Source organism: Arachis ipaensis, chromosome B9 (assembly GCF_059453495.1).
Source record: "Arachis ipaensis isolate K30076 ecotype BB chromosome B9, ASM5945349v1, whole genome shotgun sequence".
Classification (NCBI taxonomy): domain Eukaryota; kingdom Viridiplantae; phylum Streptophyta; class Magnoliopsida; order Fabales; family Fabaceae; genus Arachis; species Arachis ipaensis.
In genome coordinates this window covers 133,725,124-133,738,714 of record NC_142444.1, presented here as the reverse complement: position 1 = coordinate 133,738,714, position 13,591 = coordinate 133,725,124, and the positions used below count along the sequence as shown (strand labels likewise).

Here is a 13,591-nt window from a genome sequence, read left to right as displayed (position 1 = left end):
ATATTTTTTTATTTTAGATATATTTTTAAAGAATAAAAGTAAAATAGTTTATGAGAAATATTTTTTTTTAAATTAAATTTACACATAATTCTATTTCTCTTCAAATTGTTATCATACTATTTTAATAGACTCTAGGTACCTACACAATATATAATGTCAATTGGCGTCTAAATTTAAGTTTCAATATTACCCTTAATGGGAGAAGTTTATTATTAAAAAATTTCTTCCGTACATCTATTAAATAAATAAATGTCCACACATTTTTTACAACAACTTTATTAAGAGTTTTCTGTTGAATGTAAATTATTCATACGAATTTTTTCTATTATGGATATGCTTTTAACAGAATAAAAGTAAAATAGTTTAAAAAATTTTGTTCTAAAAAAATTTACACAATTATAATTTTTGTACCAATATATAATGATTCATTATACAAATAAATTTCATCCATCTAAATTCATTCATGGAGTACCTTAAAAAATTTATATCGAACTAATTTTTTTTATCTTAGAACCATTTTATATTTTGGAATTCAAAATTTTGTATTTTTTTTTATTCAAGGTTTATTTTTATGTTTTATTTTATTCTGTTAATAAAAAGTATTAACATTAATTTTAATTTTTAACTTTTAGGATAAATAAACAGATAAGAGCTTTTTTCCTAAACTAGATGACAGAAAAATGACTTATTATAAAAAAAAATAAAGTTTATTTATTAACTATGTGAATACATATAATTCACTCTTGATTGTAATTAAAATAAATATAAATTTATTCAATTTATTAAATTTTACATTAATTATTAAAATCGTGTAATAAAGCATGTACTCAATGAAAATAAAGTTTAATTTAAATAACTATAGATAAATAAAATAAGTAAAAAAAACATACATAAAAATTAACTTTTTTTGTTATTTGGTACAAAAATAATATAGTATAATAATTGTGAACTAATATATAGTGGTAATTATAACTAAAAGAGTGTTTTGAATATAAATTTTTAAATTTGTTTTAAATTAAATAGGATTGAAAAAATAAATAAATTTAATATATAAATAACTAATTTGTAAACAATGTCAGTAACTCTCTATCTTGATTTTGTTACACAACATAATCACATAAATTTTTGGGTAAAAAATCTATATGTGCCAAGGGGGTTTAAAATTACCCAAATCAGAAATTCTGATACATCAATCCACCAAAGAGCAAATATACGTAATTCAAGTCAATACAATTCGAATTAGTTTTCAACGTAATTCGAATTGATATAACTCGAATTACTCGAAAAAATTGGCAACACATAATTCGAATCAATATGTAACGAATTATTCCCAACTATTGCGTACAAATAATTCGAATCAACTTGGAACGAATTATAAAAGCATAATTCGAATTGTCTCAATTCGAATCAGTAGGAACACGTGAGTAGGAGGAAGTTCGAATCAAATTGATTCGAATTACTCACATTTCGAATCAAATGGCTAATTACACATTGTACAATAAGATACTAGAAAAAATATTATATAATATAAAAAATATTTACTAAAAGAAATATAAAATAAGATTATAGTAAATTAATTTTAACTCCTATTAGTACATTGAATTAAAAATAACATATAAAAATGTACTTGTATTTATTAAATTTTAATAACATATAAAAATTTAATGACTTTTTAAATATTTTTTTTATAATAGGAGTACATTTTTATATACTTTAAATACTTTGTATAAAAATGTACTTGTATTTATCATACAAAAATAAAGTGTTGTGCCAATACAATAACATTATAACATTTTAAATCAATTTTTTTCTAGAATTTTAGATTAAAAGCAGCACATGAAAAAGCATTATTGGTATTTTAAAGCTAACTTAATTAAAAAAGATAGAACTGTATTTTTTAGGATTTTATGTACATAATTAGGCTAATTTTTTTTAATATTGATCAAAGATATGTGTTACACTATGTTATTTGGTTTCAGGTAAGTTTTACTCTACTATATTTTTTTTTTTACTTTTCAAAAGACACAAATCTAAAAAATTTTATAAATTAATTTAAAAGAAAATATCATTGACGTTTTATAAAATTTTTTAGATTTGTGTCTTTTGAATTATAAAATTTTATAAAACGTCAATGATATTTTCTTTTAAATTAATTTATAAAATTTTTAGATTTGTATCTTTTGAATTATAAAATTTTATAAAACGTCAATGATATTTTCTTTTAAATTAATTTATAAAATTTTTTAGATTCGTGTCTTTTGAAAAGTAAAAAAGAAATATAGTAGAGTAAAACTTACCTGAAACCAAATAACATAGTGTAACACACATCTTTGATCAATATTAAAAAAAATTAGCCGTACATAAAATCCTAAAAAATACAGTTCTATCTTTTTTAATTAAGTTAGCTTTAAAATACCAATAATATTTTTTCATGTGCTGCTTTTAATCTAAAATTCTAGAAAAAATTGATTTAAAATGTTATAATGTTATTATATTGGCACAATACTTTATTTTTGTATGATAAATACAAATACATTTTTATACAAAGTATTTAAAGTATATAAAAATGTACTCCTATTATAAAAAAATATTTAAAAAGTCATTAAATTTTTATATGTTATTAAAATTTAATAAATACAAGTACATTTTTATATGTTATTTTTAATTCAATGTACTAATAGGAGTTAAAATTAATTTACTATAATCTTGTTTTATACTTCTTTTAGTAAATATTTTTTATATTATATAGTATTTTTTCTAGTATCTTATTGTACAATGTGTAATTAGCCATTTAATTCGAAATGTGAGTAATTCGAATTAATTTGATTCGAACTTCCTCCTACTCGCGTGTTCCTACTAATTCGAATTGAGACAATTCGAATTATGCTTTTATAATTCGTTCCAAGTTGATTCGAATTACTTGTACGCAATGGTTGGGAATAATTCGTTACATATTGATTCGAATTATGTGTTGCCAATTTTTTCGAGTAATTCGAGTTATATCAATTCGAATTACGTTGAAAACTAATTCGAATGATATTGATTCGAATTACATATATTTGCTCTTTGGTGGATTGATGTATCAGAATTTCGTTTGGCTGATTTGGATAATTTTAAATCCCCCTTGACACATATAGGTTTTTTACCCTAAATTTTTTATTTACTTTTTTAATTTAAATTGATTTATTTTATTTTTTTACAGATATTAAATAACTTAAAATAGTTTATTTTTTTATAATTTATTTTTTAATTATTGATTCTAAATTTATAATTTTAAAAATAAAAATATAAAATTTTTTATAACACAATAGAAATGGCAATATAATAAAAATATAGCCACAACACAACGAATACACTTACTAATAACATATACTTACTAATAAACTAACTAAAAAAAATAAAACCCAAAGGCCAAAACCGTAGCGCATTCCCCCTTCCCCAAAAATCCCTTCATTTCAATTTTTTCAATTTTGGTCTCATCACCCACAAAATCTCCCTTTTCGAGTTGAAAAATCAAACCCCTCCAAACCCCAAGTTCGATTGCTTCAACGATTTCACGGTCACCTTTCATAGGTGTCGTTTGTCCCTGGCCTCGAGTTGGTCGGCCTGTCGTCTCGCGCTCACTGCCGTCTCCCCCCACTGCCGTCTCGCCGCTCTCCGCCGCTTTGCCCGGTCGCTGCTGTATCGCCGATCGCCCTCATCTCTGCGTTGTCCTGCTCCCCGTTGAAGGTTAGTGGCATTATAGTGTCTGAGTTTTGTGTTGTTTGGTAGCTGTTGGTGGATTCATTTTTGAAGCTGGAACATTTAATATGCGGTTGATTTGTGTTAATTTTTATGGCTTTTTTATGAAATATTTGTGTATTAATTTTTATATGCTATTGTGAACATGTTTTTTAGTTGTATCTTTTTTTCGGTTAAAAATTTAATTTATCAAGGGGCGTTTATTATGATTTAGACTTAAACCAGAAAAAGTATAAAACGAGGTTTCAAATAGTACATACATGAGACGCAGAAAAATAATGTTACTTACTTAGATGAAGATCCATATAACTGTCTATTGGTGTGAAAATTAAGGCCTTCAAGAAACGGAAAAACAAAAAAACAAATTCATCATGTGAAACCAAAATAATTTAATTTGAAACAGTTCAAAGTAGCATATAAATAAATCTTTAGAGAGAAATACAAAAAGAGGAGAACCAGATAGGTGATTGATGCTTCAAAAATAATTTGTGTTGAATTTGTGTAAATTGATATTATTGCTTATCAGTAAAATTTATTTAATTGAAATGGCACGTTTATGTACCTTTGAGAAGCACAGATTTTTATAACTGATTAGTTCAACAAATATTTGAAATTAAACCGATATTTTCTACTTTTTTGTTAACCTAACAGTTTAAGTCCATATAAATTATGCAAGCGGTTCAATTTAATTTTTAAAGAAGCAATAGTTAACCTTTTTAAGTTTATCCCGTAACTTCATAAGAGATTTGGGGCGACAATAAAAGAACAGGGATACATTGCATAATGCAAATTTAAAGTGATTTGAAAATTAAAAAAAATATATTTGAAATGATTAATATTAAATTCATAGGTCAAATATTGTTGTGATCTCCTCCTAATTCTAAGCATTTTCTGTTTTCTCCATACACCCCAACTTTTCTATAACTCTCAAACTCTCATATAAGCTGCACGTCATTCTTATCAGGTGAGAGACTTCTCCCTTTCAAACCCTTGCACGAGTTAAACCCTTTCTCTTTGAATTTTTTTCCGTTGCATGTTAAATATAGGACTATCTTTCTATATGTTCTCAAGCTTCATGTATTTTGGTACACAGTACAACGAAGGAGTCAGAGATCCCTTTCACTGTGCTACACAAAACAACCACTTCTTACAATTTGTCCACATCCATCAATAGGAAACTGAGACCAACCAAGTAAATATATAAATTTTCACTTATATAAGTGTTCTTACTTACCAGATCAAGAAATAGTTTGATATACTACAAAATTTATTACACATTCAAATTTATTTATAAACTAAATTCAATTAGATTAAATAATAAGACTTGAAATAATATTAAATATAATTAATTTTTTTTATATTAAACTAATTTAATTAGACTTAATTGATTAAAAACTTAAATTATGTTAAAAAGAAAATAAATTCTAATATACTATTTATCATGATCTATTATGTAATGTGCCTTATAGTGTTCCATATAGATATTCATAATTTTTTATTTCCTAATATTACTGTATAGTTTGTATTCTCTATTTGCTTTAAGGGTATCATTAAGTTGTGCTTGTCATTTGTCTAGTAATATTGTTATCTGTCAAGGTTTGTAAAGATGCCTAGGAAACTACGGTATAACATTATATGGGAACCCCCGAAAGATATCAGAACTAATGCCAAAACTGAAGAGACTACGATAAGTGTCTGTGGTTAACATTTTTTTATGTAACCTTATGTGAAAATTAGATATCCTTCAATTGTATCATTGAGCCATGTTGTAAATTTTTCGTCGCAAAATTACTAGTTTATGAATTCAATTAAGTCTCAATATTAATTCTTTCTGTAAAATATAATTCTAAATGATTTCATATTGTCTTAAGGTTGGGTCCATGACTAGAGGAGCTCAGACATCACGTGAGCAACCACGTGATAGAGTTCCTCCAATTTTATCCTCAGCTAATAGAGCTCTAGCATCCCGTATCAATGAACCATTTTGTGCACCACGCAATGATCAAAGGCTTGCGCAGTCAAGCAGTGCTGATGACCCTCAAACTCCCACAGAACGCATATAGACTCGGCATCGCGCGGAAGTGGCTGATCATGAATTAGAGGATGAGGATTACAACCCAGAGGCGGATGAAGTTCCGTCGTTTGATGACCACATCGACGACTTGTTTGCTGCCCAAGAAGTCGAGGTCAGCACAATAATGAGAAATGCAAAGATACAGATTTCTGGGAAGTTACTGTTATCGGTAAACTTTTTTTCTCCTATTTTCGTAAATAGTTATAAAGTCCTTTACTTCTATTTTCCTTTTATGCAATGATTAGATAGTAATTTTGTTTCCCATACACTTCTTAGAGGACGGCGTGAGAAAAGTTTCTAGGCTGAGCGTGAAGGAGGCTATAGCACTTCCTTCCAATACAAAGATAGTACTCCCATTTAACAAAGAGCTGTAACCGATTGGTCAGACAGCTGGATTATTCAGTGGTTTTTTAGGGAGTTTAGGTGCGGATTATTCCCAGTTCCTCATATATGCAGAGAGTTGGAAGCATGTAAACAAAGCTAAGAAGGAACATGCATACGACATGATTAAGGTACATCTTTAAGCTTCAACAATTTAAGCAATTTTAGTTTTTCATTTTTTTTGTAAGATCTTTTGCATGGGTAAATTATATAGTTGGTAAAATTTTCAAATTTTGTTTTTCACATGTTTATTTCAGCACTTCTATTTTATACGTAATTGCGACTGCTTGTACTAGATTTGAGTGTCATACTTTATCAATTTAAATTGGCCTGTAATGATTGTGGATATTCTTCAAATTATTAGTCTTATGCTTGTTAGTTGGTCTTGGTTAATGACAATATCAACTAATTGCAGCGGGTCTTTTACTATGAGGACGATGCCGGAGGAAAAATAAAGCGCAGAATTATGAAGAGGATAGGAAAGAACTGGAAGGATACAAGGCACAACTTGTATCATAAGTGTTACAAAGAAACAAGGACTTATGAGAAAAATCTTGATCATCGCCCGAAAGGAATAGAAGAAAATGAATGGAAACGGTTCCTTAACTATCGCCAGAAGGAAAAGAAACAAAGGTAAGCCTTGGAATTTTTTATTATTTCCACAAAAACATATATGTGTATACATTTTACACCCCTTATGTTTTATATTCAACATCTTTTTCTCATTTATATTTGTTTTGTTATTTGTTCATAGAAAAAGTGTAAACAAAATGCTTTAAATCGAAGCAAGCAACTTTACACACATACTGGGGGTTCCAAAACATTGGCAAGAAAAAAAGACGAAGTGATAATAAGTAATTATTTGCATTAAGATTTCGATTAATCTTCCTGAATATGTTATTGTTGTTTACATAATTGTGTCGATATCAATGATACAGGAGAAAGAGCAAGGAAGGCCCGTTGGTAGAGGAGAGTTGTTTATCATGACTTATAAGAAAAAAATGGCTCGTATATCCATCCCGATGCGTGTGTTGTTAGTGTAAGTCATGTCTGAAAATTTTAAACTTAACTTACTGTATATATCGTGCTACTGTTAACTCATGCCTTCCGAATGTGTTGTATATTTGTAGGAAGCAATTGCGAATGTTGAGAGGAAGGATGAATCCTCTAAGCACCTTTCACAAAATGATTCGCTAGCACAAGTTCTCGGAAAGGAGCAGTCAGGACGAGTTCGTGCCTTAGGTGCTGGACCATGTCCCACCCAAGTCTTTGGTAACGCTGCTGGACAACCATCGGGTTTTGCAGAGCCCAATGAAGAGTATGGGAGGAGGATTGCAGAATTGACGGCTAAGCTAGAAGAAGAGCAGGCGAAGAGACAGTTGATACATAAGGTCTTGGGATATCTAGTCCAATAGTAAGGAGGCAATTTGCCAGCTGAGGTTGATGCAGAGCTGGCTTTTTTGGGCAGTATACCGGACTCGTCACGCACAAGGCCATCTTTATCTAGCAATCACGACCCGCAACAAAAATTTTGAATTTCAATCAATGTTCTTAGATACTTTTGCATTTAAGTTGGTTTAGTGCTTTATACTTATTTTCTTCAAGTTAAGCATTCTTACTTTATTTTGGATGATGTTATGACAATCTCATTATATATGTTATATTTGCATATATATAATTTGGTTTGTGATGTTATTTGGCTATTTTACTTGGTTGTAATTTTTTTAAATTAATTGAAAATAAAAAATTAAAATTTAATTAATAGACGTTTTTAAAATAGGCAAAATAATAAAAAACCTAAAATTTTAATGGGAATTTTGAATTTGGTTGCGGTTAAATATTGTTCATTTTTCTGATATTTAGCGGCGGTTATCACTCGCCACAAAAGGGTTTCGTTTTCAAATCACTGGCATTTAGAGGCGGTTTGCAAAATTGGAAATATCATTTTTTACCCTCCTACGGCAGGGGGTAATAACCACCACAAAACCAATTCACATTTCGCGGCGGTTATTCTAGCGGTTGAAAAAAACTGCCGCTAACCGTTTGCCCGCGCCCCATCTTCCGGTGGTTAACTAACCGCCGCAAAATGTTTTACGACGGTTCAAAACCGCCGTAAAACGGCTCCAGAAACCGCCGCAAAGTGCTGAAATTGTGTTTCTAAAACTCTGCCTCAGAATGTTGCTGAGGTTTTCTTTTATAGACCTAGATTCTACTATTTCTACAATACATGTTATGTTAACCGGTACTATTTCTACAGTACAAGTTCATACAATTTTGGTTATTACATAAATTTTGAAATGCTTACATAATTATTTTTCAAATGCTTATCTCTTCTCCTAGGTTGATCCCGAAGCAATCGTCTTCGTTTTGATTATAATCACTTGAGGATTCTGCTGAAGAAGTAGGGTCTTCTTTGTGTGCTTTATCTTCTTCGATCATTGATGAGCGGATAATTTATACGCTTTTTGACATTGTTTTTAGTATGTTTTTAGTAGGATCTAGTTACTTTTAGGGATGTTTTCATTAGTTTTTATGTTAAATTCACATTTCTGGACTTTACTATGAGTTTGTGTATTTTTCTGTGATTTCAGGTATTTTCTGGCTGAAATTGAGGGACTTGAGCAAAAATCAGATTCAGAGGTTGAAGAAGGACTGCTGATGCTGTTGGATTCTAACCTCCCTGCACTCAAAGTGGATTTTCTGGAGCTACAGAACTCAAAATGACACGCTTCCAATTGTTTTGGAAAGTAGACATCTAGGGCTTTCCAGCAATATATAATAGTCCATACTTTGCCCAAGTTTAGACGATGCAAACCAGCATTCAACGCCAGCTCTCTGCCCAATTCTGGAGTTCAGCGCCAGAAATGGATCAAAAACCAGAGTTGAACGCCAGAAATGGATCCAAACCTGGCGTTCAACTCCACAAATGGCCTCTGCACATGGAAAGTTAAAGCTCAGCCCAAGTACACACCAAGTGGGCCCCGGAAGTGGATTTGTGCATCAATTACTTATTTCTATAAACCCTAGTGACTAGTTTATTATAAATAGGACCTTTTACTATTGTATTAGACATCTTTGGATTATCTTTTGATCTATTGATCACGTTCTAGGGGCTGGCCATCTCGGCCATGCCTGGACCTTTCACTTATGTAATTTTAACGGTAGTGTTTCTACACTCCATAGATTAAGGTGTGGAGCTCTGCTGTTTCTCAAGGATTAATGCAAAGTACTACTGTTTTCTATTCAATTCATCTTGTTTCGCTTCTAAGATATTCATTCGTACTTCAATCTGAATGTGATGAACGTGACAATCATCATCATTCCCTATGAATGCGTGCCTAACAACCACTTCCGTTCTACCTTAAACTGAATGAGTATCTCTTAGATCTCTTAATCGGAATCTTCGTGGCGTAAGCTAGAATGATGGCGGCATTCAAGAGAATCCGGAAGGTCTAAACCTTGTCTGTGGTATTCCGAGTAGGATTCAATGAATGAATGACTGTGACGAGCTCCAAACTCGCGATTGCTGGGCGTTAGTGACAGACGCAAAAGGATAGTAAATCCTATTCCAGCATGATCGAGAACAGACAGATGAATAGCCGTGCCGTGATAGGGTGCGTTGACCATTTTCACTGAGAGGATAAGATGAAGCCATTGACAAGGGTGATGCCTCCAGACGATTAGCCGTGCCGTGACAGGGCATTGGATCATTTTCCCGAGAGATGACCGAAAGTAGCCATTGACAGTGGTGATGTATCACATAAAGCCAGCCATGGAAAGGAGTAAGACTGATTGGATGAAGATAGCAGGAAAGCAGATGTTCAGAGGAACGAAAGCATCTCTATTCGCTTATCTGAAATTCTCACCAATGAATTACATAAGTATTTCTATCCCTATTCTATTAATTATTATTCGAAAACACCATTATCAATTTATATCTGCCTAACTGAGATTTGCAAGGTGACCATAGCTTGCTTCATACCAACAATCTCCGTGGGATTCGACCCTTACTCACGTAAGGTATTACTTGGACGACCCAGTGCACTTGCTGGTTAGTTACACGGAGTTGTGAACCATGGTCTTGGCATCATGTTTTTGGCGCCATTTCCAGGGAAAGAAAGAGCAATGAATTTTACATAATTAAAGTGTAATCACGATTCCGCGTACCAAGTTTTTGGCGCCGTTGCCGGGGATTGTTCGAGTTTGGACAACTGACGGTTCATCTTGTTGCTCAGATTAGGTAATTTTCTTTTTTTATTTTATTTTCAAAAAATTTTTCAAAAATCTTTCAAAAAAAAAATTTTCTTATCTGTTTTCGAAAAAAAATAAAAATATTTTCAAAAATATATTTTTCTTCAGAATTTTTAAGAATGAATTCTAGTGTTTCATGAAGCATGTTGAATCCTATCTGGCTGTAAAGCCATACCCAAACTGCTTTGGGATTGGTATTCAACTAATCACTCCAGTCCATGTAATTATATACTAAAGCTTGGCTGGCTATTAAGCCATACCTGACCCTTTGATTGGAGCTTTAGAGCATAAGATTCCTGGAATTCATATTAAAAATTTTGGAATCCTTATTTTTCTTTTCCAAAATAGTTTTTCGAAAAATATAAAATAAAAATCCAAAAAAATTTAGAAAATCATAAAAATAAAAAATATTTCATGTTTCTTGTTTGAGTCTTGAGTCATGTTATAAGTTTGGTGTCAATTGCATGTGCATCTTGCATTTTTCGAAAATTTCATGCATTCATACTGTTCTTCATGATCTTCAAGTTGTTCTTGGTAAGTCTTCTTGTTTGATCTTGATGATTTTTTGTTTTGTGTTGTTTGGTGTTTTTCATATGTATTTTTGAATTCTTAGTGTCTAAGCATTAAAGAATTCTAAGTTTGGTGTCTTGCATGTTTTCTTTGCATTAAAAATTTTTTAAAATTGTGTCTATGATGTTCATCTTGACATTCATAGTGTTCTTGGTGTTCATCTTGACATTCATAGCATTCTTGCATGCATCACATGTTTTGATCTAAAAATTTCATGCATTGCATCTCTTTAGTGTTTTTCTCTCTCATCATAAAAATTTCAAAAAATCAAAAAAATATCTTTCCCATTTTCTCTCATCAAATTCGAAAATTTGGATTGACTTTTTCAAAAATTTTTTAAATCAAATTGTCTCTCATGAGTCAAATCAAATTTTCAATTTGAAAATCTTATCTTTTTCAAAATCTTTTTCAAAAATCAAATCTTTTTCAAAATTCTTAGTTATTTTCGAAAATTCCAAAAATATTTTTCAAAAATCTTTTTCTTATTTTTATATCAAATTTTCGAAAATAACATAATCAATTAATGTTTTGATTCAAAAATTTGAAGTTTGTTACTTGCTTGTTAAGAAAGATTCAAACTTTAAGTTCTAGAATCATATCTTGTGATTTCTTATGAATCAAGTCATTAATTGAGATTTTAAAAAAATCAAATCTTTTTCAAAACTAATTTCTAAAATATCTTCTTATCTTACCTTTTTCAAAAAGTTGGTTTCAAAATATCTTTTCTAACCTCCTAACTTCTTATCTTTTCAAAATTTGTTTCAACTAACTAACTAACTTTTTGTTTGTTTCTTAACTTTTTTAAAACCACCTAACTAACTCTCTCTCTCTAATTTTCGAAAATATCTTCCCTCTTTTTCAAAAATTTCTTTTTAATTAACTAATTATTCTTATTTTTATTTTTTATTTTAAAAATTTTCGAAAAAATACTAACATTTTTCAAAAACCATTTTCGAAAATCACTAACTCTTTTTCAAAAATTATTTTCGAAAATTCCTTCTCTCTCATCTTATTCTATTTATTTATTCATCTACTAACATCTCATCTCACATCTCAACCCTCCTCACAGTTGTGTTTTTTCCATTATATTACATTCTTTGTCTCCCCCTCTTCTTCTACTCACACAGGGATCCCTATACTGTGGTATAAAGGATCCATATTATTATTATTATTTTTTCTGTGCCCTCTTCTTTGTCATATGAGCAGGAGCAAGGACAAGAATATTCTTGTTGAAGCAGATCCAGAACCTGAAAGGACTCTGAAGAGAAAATTAAGAGAAGCTAAATTACAACAATCCAGAGATAACCTTTCAGAAATTTTCGAACAGGAAGAGGAGATGGCAGCCGAAAATAATAATAATGTAAGGAAGATGTTTGGTGACTTTATTGCACCTAATTCCAATTTACATGGAAGAAGCATCTCCATTCCTGCCATTGGAGCAAACAACTTTGAGCTGAAACCTCAATTAGTTTCTCTGATGCAGCAGAACTGCAAGTTTCATGGACTTCCATCTGAAGATCCTTTTCAGTTCTTAACTGAATTCTTGCAGATATGTGATACTGTTAAGACTAATGGAGTAGATCTTGAAGTCTACAGGCTCATGCTTTTCCCTTTTGCTGTAAGAGACAGAGCTAGAATATGGTTGGACTCTCAACCTAAATATAGCCTGAACTCTTGGGATAAGCTGGTCAAGGCTTTCTTAGCCAAGTTCTTTCCTCCTCAAAAGCTGAGCAAGCTTAGAGTGGATGTTCAAACCTTCAGACAGAAAGAAGGTGAATCCCTCTATGAAGCTTGGGAGAGATACAAAGGACTGACCAAAAAGTGTCCTTCTGACATGCTTTCAGAATGGACCATCCTGGATATATTCTATGATGGTTTATCTGAGTTATCAAAGATGTCATTGGATACTTCTGCAGGTGGATCTATTCACCTAAAGAAAACGCCTGCAGAAGCTCAAGAACTCATTGACATGGTTGCAAATAACCAGTTCATGTACACTTCTGAAAGGAATCTTGTGAATAATGGGACGCCTATGAAAAAGGGAGTTCTTGAAGTTGATACTCTGAATGCCACATTGGCTCAGAACAAAATATTGACTCAGCAAGTCAATATGATTTCTCAGAGTCTGAATGGAATGCAAGCTGCATCCAACAGTACTCAAGAGGCTTCTCATGAAGAAGAAGCTTATGATCCTGAGAACCCTGCAATAGCAGAGGTGAATTACTTAGGTGAACCTTATGGAAACACTTATAACTCATCATGGAGAAATCATCCAAATTTCTCATGGAAAGATCAAAAGCCTCAACAAGGCTTTAATAATGGTGGAAGAAACAGGTTTAACAATAATAAACCTTTTTCATCATCCACTCAGCAACAGACAGAGAACTCTGAACAAAATGCTTCTAATTTAGCAAATCTAGTCTCTGATATATCCAAGGCCACTGTGAGCTTCATGAATGAAACAAGATCTTCCATTAGAAATCTGGAAGCACAAGTGGGCCAGCTGAGTAAAAGGATCACTGAAATCCCTCCCAGTACTCTCCCAAGCAATACAGAAGAGAATCCAAAAGGAGA

The 13,591-nt window shown here is 31.1% G+C and overlaps 1 protein-coding gene and 1 non-coding gene across 2 annotated transcripts; one reads left to right on the top strand and one right to left on the bottom strand.

Moving 5' to 3' along the window:
* Positions 1-2,929: 2,929 nt before the first annotated feature.
* On the top strand, positions 2,930-8,113 carry LOC148546403 (uncharacterized). The gene is made up of 8 exons (XM_088499202.1): positions 2,930-2,987; positions 3,574-3,729; positions 6,272-6,327; positions 6,612-6,829; positions 6,951-6,957; positions 7,069-7,155; positions 7,327-7,587; positions 8,060-8,113. The coding sequence occupies exons 1-8, from the start codon at positions 2,930-2,932 to the stop codon at positions 8,111-8,113; spliced, it is 897 nt and encodes a 298-aa protein (XP_088355328.1).
* A 4,636-nt stretch (positions 8,114-12,749) lies between these two features.
* Positions 12,750-12,857, bottom strand: LOC148546402 (small nucleolar RNA R71). Its single transcript, XR_015902002.1, has one exon. It is a non-coding gene; the product is annotated as a small nucleolar RNA R71 (small nucleolar RNA).
* Between the last annotated feature and the right edge of the window lie 734 nt (positions 12,858-13,591).

Bases quoted from the DNA above. Each gene is read 5' to 3' on its own strand.
- LOC148546403 (XM_088499202.1), top strand. From the start codon at position 2,930: ATGGTTGGGAATAATTCGTTACATATTGATTCGAATTATGTGTTGCCA. The intron at 2,988-3,573 runs GTAATTCGAGTT...CACCTTTCATAG, and splicing joins TGTGTTGCCAATTTTTTCGA to GTGTCGTTTGTCCCTGGCCT. The intron at 7,156-7,326 runs GTTGGTAGAGGA...GTATATTTGTAG, and splicing joins AGAAAGAGCAAGGAAGGCCC to GAAGCAATTGCGAATGTTGA.